We start from the raw sequence: 15,627 nt of genomic DNA on the forward strand, positions 1-15,627 counted from the left end.
TGTGTAATTACAGTGGAATTATAAACAGATTAGAAAGCTACGCAAATACATTATCCCAGCTGTTCTCAACCTTTTCCATACCATGCCCCACACTGCAACAAAAAACAGATCCTCCAAACTAGCCATAAAGAACAGAAGGTACTCATGACCCTTTCAAACAGGCTCACAACTCTCACTTTGAGAACCCATGTACTATTCACAAGAGCATATTTTACTTAAAACAGATTGAACTGCCTCATCTCACCTTAAAAATTTCCCCTACCCTGGTCAAGAGTGTTTGTAGACTGGATTGGTTTTAGCTATTTCAGAGGAAGCATCCAGGGTGGAAATTATGTCTACATTCCACTAACAGCTAATACAAAGATGAGTAAAAGTCATCTTTGAAAAATGATACTCAAGGCTGGATTGAGAAAATTCAGTTCATCCATTTCCACATTAAAGCCTGGTCTAAACACAAAGTTGCACTGGTTTACCTACTGGAGGGATGCTGCACTGGTTTAGAGAAAGAGCTAATTACAGCATATTATATCTAGACCAGGGGTGGCCAACCTGTGGCTCCGGAGCCACATGTGGCTCTTCAGAAGTTAATATGCAGCTCCTGTATAGGCACCAACTCCGGGGCTGGAGTTACAGGTGTCAACTTTCCAATGTGCCAGGAAGTGCTCAGTGCTCAACCCCTGGCTCTGCCACAGGCCCTGCTCCCACTCCACCTCCTTCCCGCGCCCTCCCCTGAGCCTGCCCTTGCTCCTCCCCCCACCCACCCAGAGCCTCCTGCACTCCACAAAACAGCTGATCCAGAGGTGCAAGAAGGGAGGGGGAGGTGCTGATCGGCGGGGCTGCCGGTGGGTGGGAGGCGCTGCGAGCGGGAGCCGATGTGGGGCTGCTGACGTATTACTGTGGCTCTTCGGCAACGTACATTGGTAAATTCTGGCTCCTTCTCAGGCTCAGGTTGGCCACCCCTGATCTAGATGGAGATATCTTTAAAGAAATCTACAAAGTTCATGCAGGACACCTTTATGTCCACTAGGAATAAACCAGTACTGAAATGGCTCTATTTGTTTCTCATGGAAATATGTAGCAGGAATGTATTGGGCACAAGGCAGCCCAAGTCCCATACTTTAATTCTACACCACACTAAAGTCTGACCCACAGCCTAAATATTTATATTATGCCTTTCATCTAAAGATCAAAAAGTGCCTCAAACAATTCTCACACTGCACCCACATGGTATGAATATTACATAGAGTTACTAGTTCTGCAGCCCACAGCAAAGTCAGCCATAAACCCCAGATGCCGCCAGATGATTAGATGATTAAAGTAGCCAACTGTTCCATTTAGAGAGGGATCTTCTCTTTCATGTTACAATTCTAGGTTCGGACAATCTGTTATAGTAAGGACTACTGCATCCTATTTAAGCATCTCCCCCTCCATTCCGCCTCCCCACTGAGTAGAATGTTAATGTGACAGACTCCATCTAGTCTAGTCTTTCTTCAATATCCAGCCTATAGAAATATATAATAGTTTTAAAAACAGTCAAGCCACTTACAAGTGTGATTGGGTAAAGCCATATTTGCATTTCTGCACTTTAGGCCAGGATGGAAAGCTAGCTTGCTGACACCAAGTCAACCTTTCTTGACACAGCAATACAGAAAATGCACTGGTTTAAGATCAGGATCTCTGGAGCTGTATGCATGTCTTGGCTTGTGTCGCATCCATGTAATAAGTAACAGGTTTATGAAAGGCTGAACATAGCTGAATTTTTGTAACAAATAGACTAAACCGATTTTAAATAAAACTACATCATGTACACATTTACTGTATTACAGTACTTTATTAATAAGACTCCCATACTCCAAGTCAGAGTAACAAAAATACAAAGAGTATCATCATTACAGGAAGACACTTTGGAAAGTTTAGAATTCTGCAGAAGAATTAGATAAGTCATATTTGCACACTGGATCACAAAGTAAAACTTCAGTGTATACAGTGATAAATGATAGAGGCACAAGGTATTTCCAGTGATTAGTTAGCTGCAGGGAGAAACTGGACCTACAGTGTAACGCTGGCCATTACAATTCAGCCAGTCATTAATCCCAGAGAAACATACTACATCTCAGTACTGGAAAAGTATGCAATTTCATGATATGGAAGTATTTTAACTAGATGATGCAGTCTTAACTGATGCTTTCTACAGAACGGACATCCCATGAACTAACTACATTACTAAAGTCATCTGAGCTTGCCATTTAGCTTACTGCACATGTAATTATAGATTCAAGAGACATTTAAAATCAATCTTCTGAATGTTGTAGATGCCCAAGAGAAGCTCAGAACCTCAGTGCAGAGCCTTCCATTTTGCTTTGGTTTAGCTTTTACACCTGGCAATCCGTAAGGCAATCCGTAACGCAGACTGTACACAAACCTCAATCAGCAAAAGGCAGAACGTACATCCTGCAGCAGAGTAACTGTTTCTTTTCCCACTCTTTAAAAGAATCATGAAGGCACACAGGAAACACATTCTGCAGGACTATTTCACCTCCACCTCCCAAACCACATCTATGGATGTCATACCTGGCTTTGTGAAATTAAAATAGATAACCTTCCATTTCAAATAAAAAGCTTTGTATTGTGTCTACTATCTCCCAAACAAAAAGGTTTGAGATCATCTGTTAAAAGAATTGCAGTTAAGTTAAGCTTTGAGGTAAGCACAACTGCACATGTATATGTACGCGCATTTTGGTCGCTATAAAGCACATGTGTAATCTATGAAGCAACACAATCTTTCATAAGAGTGAACAGTCTATAGAAAAGTATCTAGCTGCAGTAGAGTCACACATTTAGGAACAAATGCCAAAGGAAATCAAGAAGTAAATACCTTCAGGACCTGCAGACCCTAGGAGAGGAGTCTGCCAGCTGATCTGATTAAACAGCAAAATAGTTAAATATTACTTCATAATGCAAAAAATCGTTATTTATATCTCCTCTTCATATACCACTTGTCTGACTTCATAGTTCAGTTAGCTAGCTCCATGGTGAGCTTTACTTCCTGCCATTTTATTCCATTGTAGGAACAGATTTCACACTAAAGGTATTGTACTTTGATTGTCATCTGATTTTTGTTAAGTTAAATATAATAAAATAAAACTTATTTCCATTATCAGTTCAGTAATTAAAGAATTTGGATATGTCATTCTAGATGTGTAGTGTTTGATGCCTGAATACCCAGACACAATTGTCTTTCTATTCCCAGAATTGTAGTCTCTGGTTCCCACATATTTAAAAGGAACTACGCACTACATACAAGGAAAATGCAGTTTAAATTCAGGGAGGATAAAAATAAAATTAAAGAAGTCAAGATAACTATTTTTCATTTAAATCAGATTTAAATTAAATAGGCTTATTTTTGAAAAGAAAAAAGTGTATTTAAAATTAAAATTATATTTAAAGTTATGACAACCTATATTAAAAGCCTAAGCTTACATAGTCTATTGAAATGATTGTAAATTGAATACAAATATTAAAGCAATACATGTTTGCTGCCAAAGTTTTAAAGAAAGCCAAACCAGTGAGCTGGTAGAAGTCAATGGCTAAACAATCTATAAGCAGTTTGTTGAAGCGCTAAACCAGCTTTGACAGCAGTAGAGAATTACAGGTAGAGGACATTTTTCTTCATTTTAGTTTGTTTAACTTCTTCAGCTCAATGCCTAGTTAGTTCAAAACGGAGACACTGATTAGGAGATGGATAAAAACAGGAAATATCGTTTTCCTCTTCCAATCTACGGATCAGAAATGCCAAGAGTATGGCTCCACCCCTTACTCAACATCTAATTCATCGTTTGTGCCCTCAGAAGCCATACGCCAGAAGAATAAAAACCAGGTGACAGGATGAGTTTTACTAATTCTAAAACCTTGATGGAAATGGTCACCAGAAGGACAGTTTATTTCACTAAACTACAGATAATACTTCCTTTGTTGAATAAATCAACGTTTTAAATGCAAAACAGGTATTGACAGAAACTTATTTTTTCTTACTCATCTAGCACATTTAAGGTAGTTTCATTTAACTAATGAAAAGCAATTTTAAATTACAGTTTTAGTGCATTTTTAATTACATTCCCACTTCGAACCAAATGCAGTTTGACACAAATCATGACTAAAAAAATTAATCTGTTGAGTAAAAAAAAAAAAAAAAAAATCTACTAAATATGTAAGGAATCATTCATCATTTACTAACGTGATAAAAATGCAAACCTTAAGACAGACTACAGTTATTTTAAGCTACAGAGTTTCTTAAATAAATGTGGATAAAAGTACCTCCAAATTTGGTGTAAAGGCTATATTTAGTTGCAAATCAACATTTAATAGTTACCAACCAGTGAAACTTATTTCCTTAAAAAATTAGAAGTACAAATGCAAATCAAGATTTAAATCATTGATTTAATCAAAGTTTCCTGCCTGCTGATTTAAACTGGTAATTAAAATTGCTTTGATTTAAATCAATCTACTCTGGGTACAAGATAATGGAAGTTTTCATGGCACCAAATTGCTGATGTTTATGTCTATATCCAAGCGTAAATCAAGAGGGAGCAAATAGGTCCATCTGGTGCCTATTATGTCACCTACTTCTAAACAACTTTGTTAACAAACATTCAGATGCAGCTGTCAGTACCCGGCCTTCAATAATATTACAAGAAAATTCCCAAAACACAGGAAGAGGATTTCAAAAAGCTGCAACTTGTACTGTGCACGTATTTAAATGTATTAAGCAAAGATTAGTGTTATAAAACCAATTGGCAGGACTTTTAGAATCTCCAGGTTCTGCTTTCTTTTTAAAGCCTGCCCTTTATTTGCAAGGTAATATTTTCAACCTTTAGATAGAAGGTTTTCAGCATGAAATTTTTTTCCAGATAACATGGAGCGATGCATTATGAAGCTAGGAAAAACAGCATAAAATGGCTACCATGAACTAGACAATATGAAAGTTACTTATATTGGGCTTCATTCAGTGCTTTGATTAAAATAAGTGTGTGTATGTATAAGTGCTAGTTAATTTGTCTACTACAAGTTTAATACAAAGATATGGCTTTTGCTCTGAACAGAATGACTACAGAGTCCAAGGAACAGCACCAGAACCCCAGTGCTCAAATTCTCAATGCAACGAGCAATTTTCCCTCAATCAAAATGGAGATAAAAAGCTGTTTGCTATGCTCCATGGTTCTGGTCAAAAAGAGGTAGTTTATTTAGTGAGTTTAATCTTTAGAAGTTTACCTCTGCATCATATCTCACTGCAGCAGAGAGCAATGAAAATGCATTTTCCACAGTAATTCCTCTCTTGATAATGTGTTGACACAGTTTTTTCAATCTATTTTCACAATAAGATGTAGCCAAATCCAGAAGTCCTGAAATTAAAATGCCATTATATTAGCCACTTTCAATCTCTGCTTTTACAGTATCAAGGCAAGCTTCAAACTGTGTCTTCATTCTCTGTGTGAAGTATGGTATGTCTATACTGCAGCTGAGAGCCTACCTCCCAGCCTGAGCAGACGTGTTCGCTGTGCTTGAAGTGGCACATTAAAAATAGCAGCGTGAACATTGCGGAGTGGGTGGTGAAGCAGGCTAATCACTCACGTGAGAACCAAGCGGTTGAGCAAGTCCAAGTTGCAGCCCGGGGCCACAATGTCAGTACTGCTATTCTTAGGGTACATCCAGACTACTCGCCGTATCGGCAGGTAGTAATCGATTTTTCAGGGATCGATATATCGCATCTCATCTAGACGTGATATATCGATCCCCGAACACGCTCCAGTCGACTCTGGAACTCCACCGGAGCAAGCGGCGGTAGCGGAGTCGACATGGGGAGCCGCAGACGTTGATCCCGTGCGGTAAGGACCTGAGGTAAATTGATCTAAGATACTTCGACTTCAGCTACGCTATTTACGTAGCTGAAGTTGCATATCTTAGATTGATACCTCCCCCGCGGCCCCAGTGTAGACCAGCCCTTAGAATCCAAGTTTGAGTGGAGCTAGTGCATGTCTGTACCTCTCCAGGCTGGGAAGCACACTCCCAGCTACTGCATAGACATTCCCCAACACACAACACCATATATCAGTTAAATTGGGCGTTATTCAGAAAATCAGCTTTACTGACACTCAAGAAGAAACAAAGGCCTTTTCACTACTTTAAGCCCCATCCGCTAACACTTAAACAGGAGCTTATCCCTAAGCACAAGTGGTTTCACTGACATCAAAAGGACTACACATGTGCATAAAAGTTAAGCACATGGTTATAGAACAGGGAAAGTACCAAGTGCACAACTGTTGCTATCAAAGCTAGAATTTGATTCAGAGCTTGTCCACTGTGCTGGGTAAAAATTATCCCATTACAGGGACTGAGTTTTTTTCTTGAAGTCATTTCAAAGCATAATTGATTCAATTAAGAGTAATTTTAAGACCTCCTCTACCTTTTACTCTCCAATACTTGCTGCACAATTTATTCAGAGTTACACAGCATTATTTCTGTAGCAAGTTGTTAACAGAGTTTACTTTAGTTGTGCTTTAAAAGTTATCACCATGAAACTGATCATATGTTGATCTTAGGACCATACATGCACCACTTATTCCCTCACTTTTTTGTCTATTGATCAAGTCTCTGGATTTATCATGTAATTTGGCCAAAGAAGGCTGTGCTACCTATAGCATCTTCAGGTGGCAGATCAACGCTGTCTGTATATAGGTACTCAAGAAAGGCACGATACACTGGGTAAGAAAATTGGTCTATTTCTATCACCTCCTTCATGTCCTCATTCCAATATGACTGGAACATGGTTCTGAAGTGTTCACATCTAGAACAGGAAGGCAGAACATTTATCTGGCATACCGTGATATGATACATGTATACTACATTAGAGACCACTTGAAATAAAGCTTCCCTTCATTTTCTCTACAATAAATTAAGATCTCTAAATACAGATGTCATTAAATACCAAAGGGGTATGTTCTCTTCTCAATACTGGGGTACAACAAATGCAAGTAATATTTGTGCATCAAGAGAATAAAGCAATTATTTTGTGTGTGATACAACAGATGGGAATTTGAAATAAAGAATTAAGTTTTGTACATATGGAATTTAATAAAGGGCTTTAGTAATTTTTTAAATAAAGAAATAGGCTCTTGCTGTGAAGTCTGGATATTGATCCACACTCAAAATTTTAAGAACTGGTATTTCGGTTCAGCCCCTTCTCAAAATTTAGTATTTAACAATCTCATTCTAATAAAGTGGGCATCTGACGAAGTGGGTATTCACCCATGAAAGCTTATGCTCCAATACGTCTAATAGTCTATAAGGTGCCACAGGACTCTGTCGCTTTTTACAGATCCAGACTATACAGCTACCCCCCTAATACTCATTCTACTAAGTTACACTTAAGAGAAATAACATGTAAAAACAGCATGTCTCGTTCATGTGTATTCAAAGTCAGTGCAATTAGCTATTTAGTTATTTATCTTTGTTTTGGTTAACTATGTGGTTATATTACCTGAGAAATGTCCAGGACAGCTACTGGCCCACAAAAAATATATATAAAAAAAAAAAAAGACATCACACTAATTCATACAGACAAATCCCCTCATTTCTAAAGATCTTGTGTCAGCCTCATCCTTCCAAGCAGTCCAAAATACAAACAAACAATTTCAATAATAGTGAACACAGTCTTAAAAAGTCTAAGTACAGCTTCACTTTTGATAGCCCTGCAGATGGATTTCTCTGAGGGGACAAGTTAATGGGTTGATCTCTATGCAGTAGAGAGATTGCTGACCAAGAAGCCATGAAACATGAACATTACCTGATTTTTAGAACAGCTTTATGAACATGGATGTATTTTCCATCTACGCGGAATTTTAGGTCTGAGGTTTCTGGACTGTCGAACTCTTTCTTCAGAGACTCAGCTACTGTTAAGGAGTCTTCATGCTCTTAAAAAAAAAAAAAAAAAAAATCAGAAGTTTTGAAAACAAAATACATTCTGCCTAATAATACATACATTTGCAGAGTGGCTTAAACAAACAGGCTAGTCAAGAAAAGATGGTCACTGGGTAACTACACGATGTTTAGGAAGTAAATGTCTGGCAGATCTATGTTGGCAGTCCTGACTGGGGTTCAGAGTTGTCAGCACTCATTTTATGAGAGCATAATAATCCGATAAGCGTGTCATGAAAAGTGAGGTTGGTACAACAGCCTTGCAACTGCTACCAAGGAAACTATTCAAGCTGGAAAGCTATTAAAATTACCCACTTGAGCAAACTCCCAAACTGAGTTTCCTCAGCATTTGGACAGATCCAATGCAGGTCTGAAAAATGTAGATTAACCTTCCTGCGAGGAAGTGCAGTACATCAGACCTAGCTATGAAAAAAAAAAGTGTCCTTGTGTATTATGAACTTGTGGTGCCCAAGCTGACACTGCTCTCTAAAAAATAATTAAAAAAAAAAAAGAAGTCAGATTTACTTTTTAAAACAATCCCAAAAAACACGTTAGCATTTGTGAAAGGTGCTTGATTAATAGCACTGAGATTTAAGTCCTCCATTTACCTATAAAAAAAACGTACAGTAGTCAGTAGTAACAAGCTTTCAGAGATTTGTGGCATTGCAGGAAACCTATCTATGAGTTTAGCAACCTTAACTCTGCCCATCCCACATGAACTGGCAAGAGCCCCTTGGAATATATTGCAAGTATGTTTCAGCCAAGGCTACCCTACGATAAGAAGGCACGAAGGAAGATTAAGTAAGAGTGTCATTTCATGTGGTGTGCTGTGCCCCACAATGCTATTCTTTTATTTATCTGAGTGTGCTCCAACTGCCCTCTACTGTGTTAGTAACAGCTATGCTGATTGGTGCAGGGATTACTGTCAGCAAATTGCCACTGCTCATGGTGTGATATGAGAAGTGTATCTGCACGCAAAGGAAACACAGACCCTGCATTTCAATTCTGAGTTGTGAGTAATGCAAGCAAAGAAGCACAGTGGTCTATTCTTTTTTTCCCATGGTGGATTTCTAGCAGTCCAGTAGCATACATGACAACGTTAAGTGCACATGACGTGGATTTTTGAGCACTTAAACAATCGATTGCTAAACAGTAAGCTGCTTTCACCCTTAGCTATCGCAGAGTGCCCACCCTACTAGAATACACAGATTGTAATAAGAAAGCACATTTTCAGAAGGTGCAAATATAATTAAACAGGAAATCTGTTCCATACAAGTATTGGATTTTTTGGCTGTAGCACTGCATAACATGTCCCAGTTTGCTCTCACCTACTGAGAGGAGGCGCCACATCACAGCAGGAGTAGAAAAGCAAGCAAACACATCATCAGTACAAGCGAAGTGAGTGAGGTGAGGAAGAACAACAGACTGGCCACGGCACTGGCCCCACATATACACCTGGCCACCTTGGGTCTTGGCAGCAGAAGTGTGAGAAGAGTGGCAGGCTGCAATCTCTACCACCCTGTGAACAGAAAAATCAAAAGAAAACACAGAATTAGTCTACAACATATATTTAAATCACAGAAGCATAAAATTAAAAGACAACCTAATTGTATCAGTGAAAAAAGTAGAGAATATGCTATCTGTAGTCCTGTATTTTCTTTTGACTGGGTATCGATTTGAACTGAACAACCTTCACATAATCAGATTCAATATTAAATTACAGAGATAAGACAATACAATATCAGATTACAATGACATTTACAGAAAATGATATTCACAAGTCTTTCAACCAACATTCTTCATACCTCACCCACAACAGGCAGAGATTTCTAAAACAAAAAGGGATATCACCAGACATTGCAATACACGTAAGCAAAGCCTGAGGATAAGCATGAAGAAATTACTACATCTATATTTGTAACAAAACAAGATTTGAGAAGTAGCCTGGAAAGCTATTCCCAAATTAATGGCGCATGTTTCAGGCCCTCTGTCTTCAAACAGCACTTTTATGAACTAGTTCTCTCATTTTAAATTATTAGTACCAGTGCAGTGAAAATGCCTTTTGAAACAAGCACTTAAAATACTTCACTAAAGAATCTCCCAGTCCCTCTTTGATATTTAGACAGGTATAGCCTGCTCTAAAACATGCCTTTATTTCTGGCCTCACATGTTGTATTTAGTTCTCCCCCACATACACCCTCCCAGTGTTTAAAGCCTGTTTGGAAAATAACAGATTGACAGGATTATCATTTTAAATAGCCATATTATTCAATAATCACATTCTTAAAAAAAAAGTATCTTTTACAGTTTTTAAAAAAAATGGCGTCCACAGTGTTTTAAAGAACTGCAGGTGCTGCTGTACATTTACATATTCTGTTCTCCCTTTACTCAAATAATCCCTAAACTGTTATCTGAAGTGATTCTATACGAACAGAGAAGAATCACATTCCCATTAAAAGAAATGCAAGGACGTATCCAGAATCTCTGTTCAGCTCGTGAACAGTGCCACAGAAATGAAAAACTGGTAGGGAAGTTCTAGAGTTAGTTTTAAAATAAGATAGGTTTTATTGTTTCCCATGTTAAAAATATGCATGCCAGGGTTTCAGGTATTTTCCACATTAATTAAAAAAAAAAAAGAGTCAGTGGAGGACATCAAACAAAAAACTTCCAATAAAACCTAATTTATATTTCCTGACAGTTTTTCTTCTGTATATCAAAAGTCGGTATCCCAATATGGCAATCTAGGAGTAGCTCAAATATCAGATTATAGCACAAAAATTGTCTTTCAGCATAGAGTATCAGGTGGTAAATCCTGAATTTAGATACTTTCATTGGTAAATCCAGTGTTGAAATTCGTAATGAAAGTGGTGCTGCTGCTCAATCAATTTTTTTTACATTCATAACTGACGATGCAAGCCTGGAGGGGCCGGGGTTACAAACTGCCAACCCAGAGGGGCCAGGGTTCAGCCTTGGCACAAATTAAGCATTGAGTAAATCCTAATTTACAAAGAAAACAAGTTGAGTATTACACACACAATAACTGTTTCGCTTTAAAATCGTATTAAGACCCATCGGACACCAAGACTTCGGAGCACCCCATCAGATCCACAAGTGGTAACTCCAGCAATTTAGCATGCTGTCTCTTCTTACTCAGGAATTCATCCCCCACAATACCACTACTATAACCTCACCTCTACCAGGACTGCCCATCCCAGCCAGCAACAGCAAACTCTCTTAACATTAAAATAATTAAAAAGAAAGTTCTGTTAATAACTTCCTCTCCTTCTGAGGCCACAACCACTCCTTGCCTTCAAATCCATGCACGACTCCACTGTGCCCTCAATTACCCGAGTTTCCCCAACTGGACTCCATCAACACTGACACTACCCTATTTTTTGTCTTGCCTTATCTCCGCCCTCGTTCTAGAATGTAAGCTCCGATGGTCAAAGGTGGCATGTGTCTTGTAGAACACCAAGCATATCACCTTTTCTTTCTTTGATAAATAGAGGTCCTTTATCTGTTGGACATCTGCACTCAAATTCTTTCCTTCAAGGCTGCATCTCCAGGTTAACTCAGATTTCCTTTTAAGCTATTAGGCTTCACTCTGGATGTAAAACTCAAATTCAGTGATACATCATACTTATTCCTCAGGACACCATGGCACTCCACTTCAACAGGATCTGCTAGTAGCCTCTATTAGTAGCATTAAACATAAATGGCAGATTGGGTAGTATGTATAGACAACAGGAGCAGCAAGAATTAAAATGTATCCCACCAGAAAACGCTGTCACATAGGCACTGACTCCAAGAAAGATTACTCAGGTAAGTTCAGTAGGGGAGGGTAGATTCATAAAAGTTTAGCACCACAGATTGCTTTTTCTGGAACATTTTTTTCCCATTTTATCATTAGCAAGACATTATCCATTTCATATTTCTGAAATGAAGACTTTTTTAAAAAAACATGCCTGAAGACATGATCAGTTCTGAATTTAAGTTCTGCATGCACCTCACTTGAGCCACTATTTAAGAGAAAATAAAACCCTATTCTGTATTATCTTTCCTTCCACCAGCGTTCTCCAGCATCCAATTTCGTTTCTGATTCTTTCTCTCTTCAAGAAGTCCTTCACAAAAACAAACTATTTTCTACCATCTTTAGTTTTGTTGAACTTTTAGCAGGCTCAGTACCAAGAAGCTTTGTCACCTCACATTTATAAAGATGCAAAGACATCTTACAAATGGCCTTGGTTTCCCAAATGGAAAATTTAGCTGTATAAAGAAAAGGCAGCCAGATGCTGACTGTTTGCCCATTAGATAATTACACAAACAGAACTAGGTAGAATGAGAGCAAATCACTTATTAAAAATTGACACAGAAGTCCAAGTGTTTCAGAGTTAAGAGGAACTTACAAAACACATTGTTGGCTTTTGACTATAGAATCTCAGACAGCTGACTTTCCTAGTGAATCATACCAGGCTTTCCCCTCCCTCCAAATATAGGCATCAAATAGTATAACAACTTGCCACACATAATCCAAAAGTTTTTATTAGAGAGGTCATCGGTGGAATGGCTTATTGAAATTAACATTTGGCCTCCTTGTTCATTACATCTCTGCACCAGATATGTATAGAATATATATAAATTTCAAACGCTAGCATAGGAGCCACTACAAATACCCTGTCTAGAATTTAGAGGAAAAAAGGTAGGATAAGAGTATGGTATATACAAGATTAACAAACAGGAACAAGTATCCATAAAGCAAGACACACATTTCTAGAGCTACAAACAGACTCCATAATGCATGCTCCCACAACACAATCTAAAAATAGGTTAGCTGCAGCAACATTACCTTTCCTTTTCCATCATGATCTGCGCCGGGCTTAGCTGGTTACTTTTATTGCCAGTTCCCAGCTGCCCGTAAGTGTTAGCTCCCCAGGAATAGAGCAAACCCTCATCTGTTAGTGCTAGTGTGTGCGCATAGCCACAGGTAATCTGTAAGTAAATTTACAAAGATTACTACTAAACAGAAACAAGTGGAAGACAAATTATTACACTCATTACATTAATCTGTCTGAAGTACGTTCAATATCTCCATCATTCTCCATTTAGGACCAAAAACTGCTATTTCCTGATACTTAAAGCAAACATGAAATACATTAGCAATAAGTACTAGACAACCTCAAGCTCTGGTAATTTAGTGTTCATTGGTTATACCTCACTGTTTGCTGCAATTCTTCATTTAATAAATAGACTCATAAAAAAAGAAATCTAACATTCTTTGTCCACAATAGCTAAACATTTTGTCCTAACCTTGGACTACTTTGTATAATCCCCTTGTAGTCTCTCTGACCTCTAAGTTACAAACTTTAGTAATTCCTCCAGAAACAGTTAAATCTTTCACACTAGACAACTACATACAACTTTTAATCCCAAGATCTCAAACTGCATTACAAACTAATGAACTGAGGCTTGAACAGTCCTGTAAGGGGGGGTTTATCTATTGTAGAGATGGAGAAAAAAATTGAGTGGGTCACACAATCACTTAACCTAAGTTATTCAAGTCTGACAGTCCTAACTAGAATCCAGATCTCTTGAATCCTAGCCCTATGCTTTCACCGTAAGACACTTCTCGCCAGCCTTTCACTCCTAACCCACTGTTTAGCTAGGATATTAAGACAAATCCTTTGAATCTCTTAGTTTCTCTGTCCTTGATCATTCCTTACAAGCTTGCCCACTATACCTCACTTCATCATGCCCCACAATATACAGAGATGGTACCTGTATGACATATTGTATGCATAGGTTATTTACGTTATTCAGCAATGAAGCATTCTGACACATTCACAAGGTTATACAAAAGCAAGCATTACACAGATTGTGAACAATCTTTCGGCTTTAATAGATTTTACAAGAACTGGAACACTGAAATCCTGAATTCAGAAACGTGCTTATGACTCAGATTGGGTGAAATTTTTGAAGACGTAGACAATATTAATGCACTGTTCACTTCTACTTTGGACTTACCTGAAGTACACATACACCATGTAACGCTGCCACTCTACAAGGTGTGAGTTGATTACCATTGTTTCCCAGACCTAGCTGACCATTACCATTGTAACCCCAGCCATATACCTAGTTTTAAAAAAAACAAAGATTAAGCTACCTGTTCTGTTTGTAGGAATACAGAAAATATGAGTTGTAACCAGAGACAATAGAAATCTGTGGAGAAAGTCCCTTGAGATAATGTCAAATCTTCACAAATCTAACAAGGGGAAGGGGAATGGAGATGAGGGCATATTGTATTAATTTGATCAATTTCTCCAACTTCTCTGTTCTCCGGGTTTTAACAGAAAGTTGGCTTTTTAAAAGATGCCTACCTTTACTGTACTGAGCTAGTTTCCCAGAAGACATACAATACCACAAACTCCTGCAAGTCTTACTGTGCTGGTCTAATATTTTTCAGTGGACAGAACTGTAAAGCAATCATCTTGATCAACTTAAGGTATGTACAACAGCAGAGTAGTCCATTACTTCCCTCTTCAGAACTTGTCACTTTACTCCTAGTGTCCATTCTAATGAAAACATCAGAACATCACAGGTACAGTGCAACCCAATTATCCACAGGTCTCTCGGGAAAACTAAAGCCTTGGAAAGACAGGGTTCTCACAGCCCCGTCAGTTGGTGATGCTTTGGTCTGGGACTCGGGTATCTGAAGCAAAGTGAAACAGATATCCAATTGGCTGCTTCCAGCAGTGAGGCTGCATTACAAACTTTTTGGGGAACACTAGAGCCTGGTCTACTCTTGGGGGGTGAGGTACGATGTAAGATACGTAACTTCAGCTACAGGAATAGCGTAGCTGTAGTCGATGTATCTTATTTCGACTTACTCCCATCCTCACGGCGGCGGCTACCCTGTCAACTCTGCTTCCACCTCTTGTCCTGGTGGAGTTCCGGAGTCGATGGGAGCGCATTCAGGGATCGATATATCGCGTCTAGATGAAACGTGATATATTGATTGATAGATGGATCTCTACCCGCTGATTCGGCGGGTGGTCTGGATGTACCCTAAGTGCAGTTAGATAAACACCAGAACAACTCTCAGGAGACATAATTCACTTTCAGCTAATGGGATTGCATGGTGTATTGAAGTACACAGGAGCATTGTATTAAATGCAGCAAAGAATCCTGTGGCACCTTATAGACTAACAGACGTTTTGGAGCATGAGCTTTCATGGGTGAACCCCCACTTCCTCAGATGTATTAAATGGAAGTTTAACTATGCTAGCTTTTAGATTATCATAGTTAAGCATCACATTTAATACCCTATTGAGATGAATAAATAAATGTATACTTGGTGTGGTTGTTTCAATCCCTCTGCAGATTCAGGAAAACATATGTATCAATGCAATCTTTGCAACCAGAAAAACTACAAGTTACACTGAAAAAAATCATATTCCATATCTGGAAAGATACTGAAACAAGTTGTTACACAACCAATTTGAAAGCACCTGGAGCATAACAGGGATATAAGGAATAGCCAGCATGGATTTCTCAAGAACAAATCATGCCAAATAAACTTAATATCCTTCTTTGAAAGCGTCACTAGCCTGATGGATAGGGGAGGAAAGAAGTAGATGTTTTGATTTTAACAGTTGCACA

General features: G+C 38.4%; 1 protein-coding gene across 8 annotated transcripts in view; it reads right to left on the reverse strand.

The window, feature by feature from the left end:
• Nucleotides 1–15,627, reverse strand: part of RCBTB1 (RCC1 and BTB domain containing protein 1) — a 52,749-nt gene that overhangs the window by 1,098 nt on the left and 36,024 nt on the right. For 5 of the 8 annotated variants that reach the window (XM_050948588.1, XM_050948612.1, XM_050948605.1 and 2 more), the window contains 6 exons: nucleotides 13,993–14,100; nucleotides 12,818–12,960; nucleotides 9,300–9,490; nucleotides 7,841–7,967; nucleotides 6,690–6,841; nucleotides 5,269–5,399 (listed from right to left, as the gene is read on the reverse strand). In XM_050948588.1, coding sequence (XP_050804545.1) covers nucleotides 5,269–5,399; nucleotides 6,690–6,841; nucleotides 7,841–7,967; nucleotides 9,300–9,490; nucleotides 12,818–12,960; nucleotides 13,993–14,100 — 852 coding nt within the window. The remainder of the gene's footprint in view (nucleotides 1–5,268; nucleotides 5,400–6,689; nucleotides 6,842–7,840; nucleotides 7,968–9,299; nucleotides 9,491–12,817; nucleotides 12,961–13,992; nucleotides 14,101–15,627) is intronic. The other 3 variants (XM_050948630.1, XM_050948621.1, XM_050948579.1) reach the window with 2 other exon arrangements.

Source organism: Gopherus flavomarginatus, chromosome 1 (assembly GCF_025201925.1).
Source record: "Gopherus flavomarginatus isolate rGopFla2 chromosome 1, rGopFla2.mat.asm, whole genome shotgun sequence".
In the NCBI taxonomy this organism is placed as follows: Eukaryota; Metazoa; Chordata; order Testudines; family Testudinidae; genus Gopherus; species Gopherus flavomarginatus.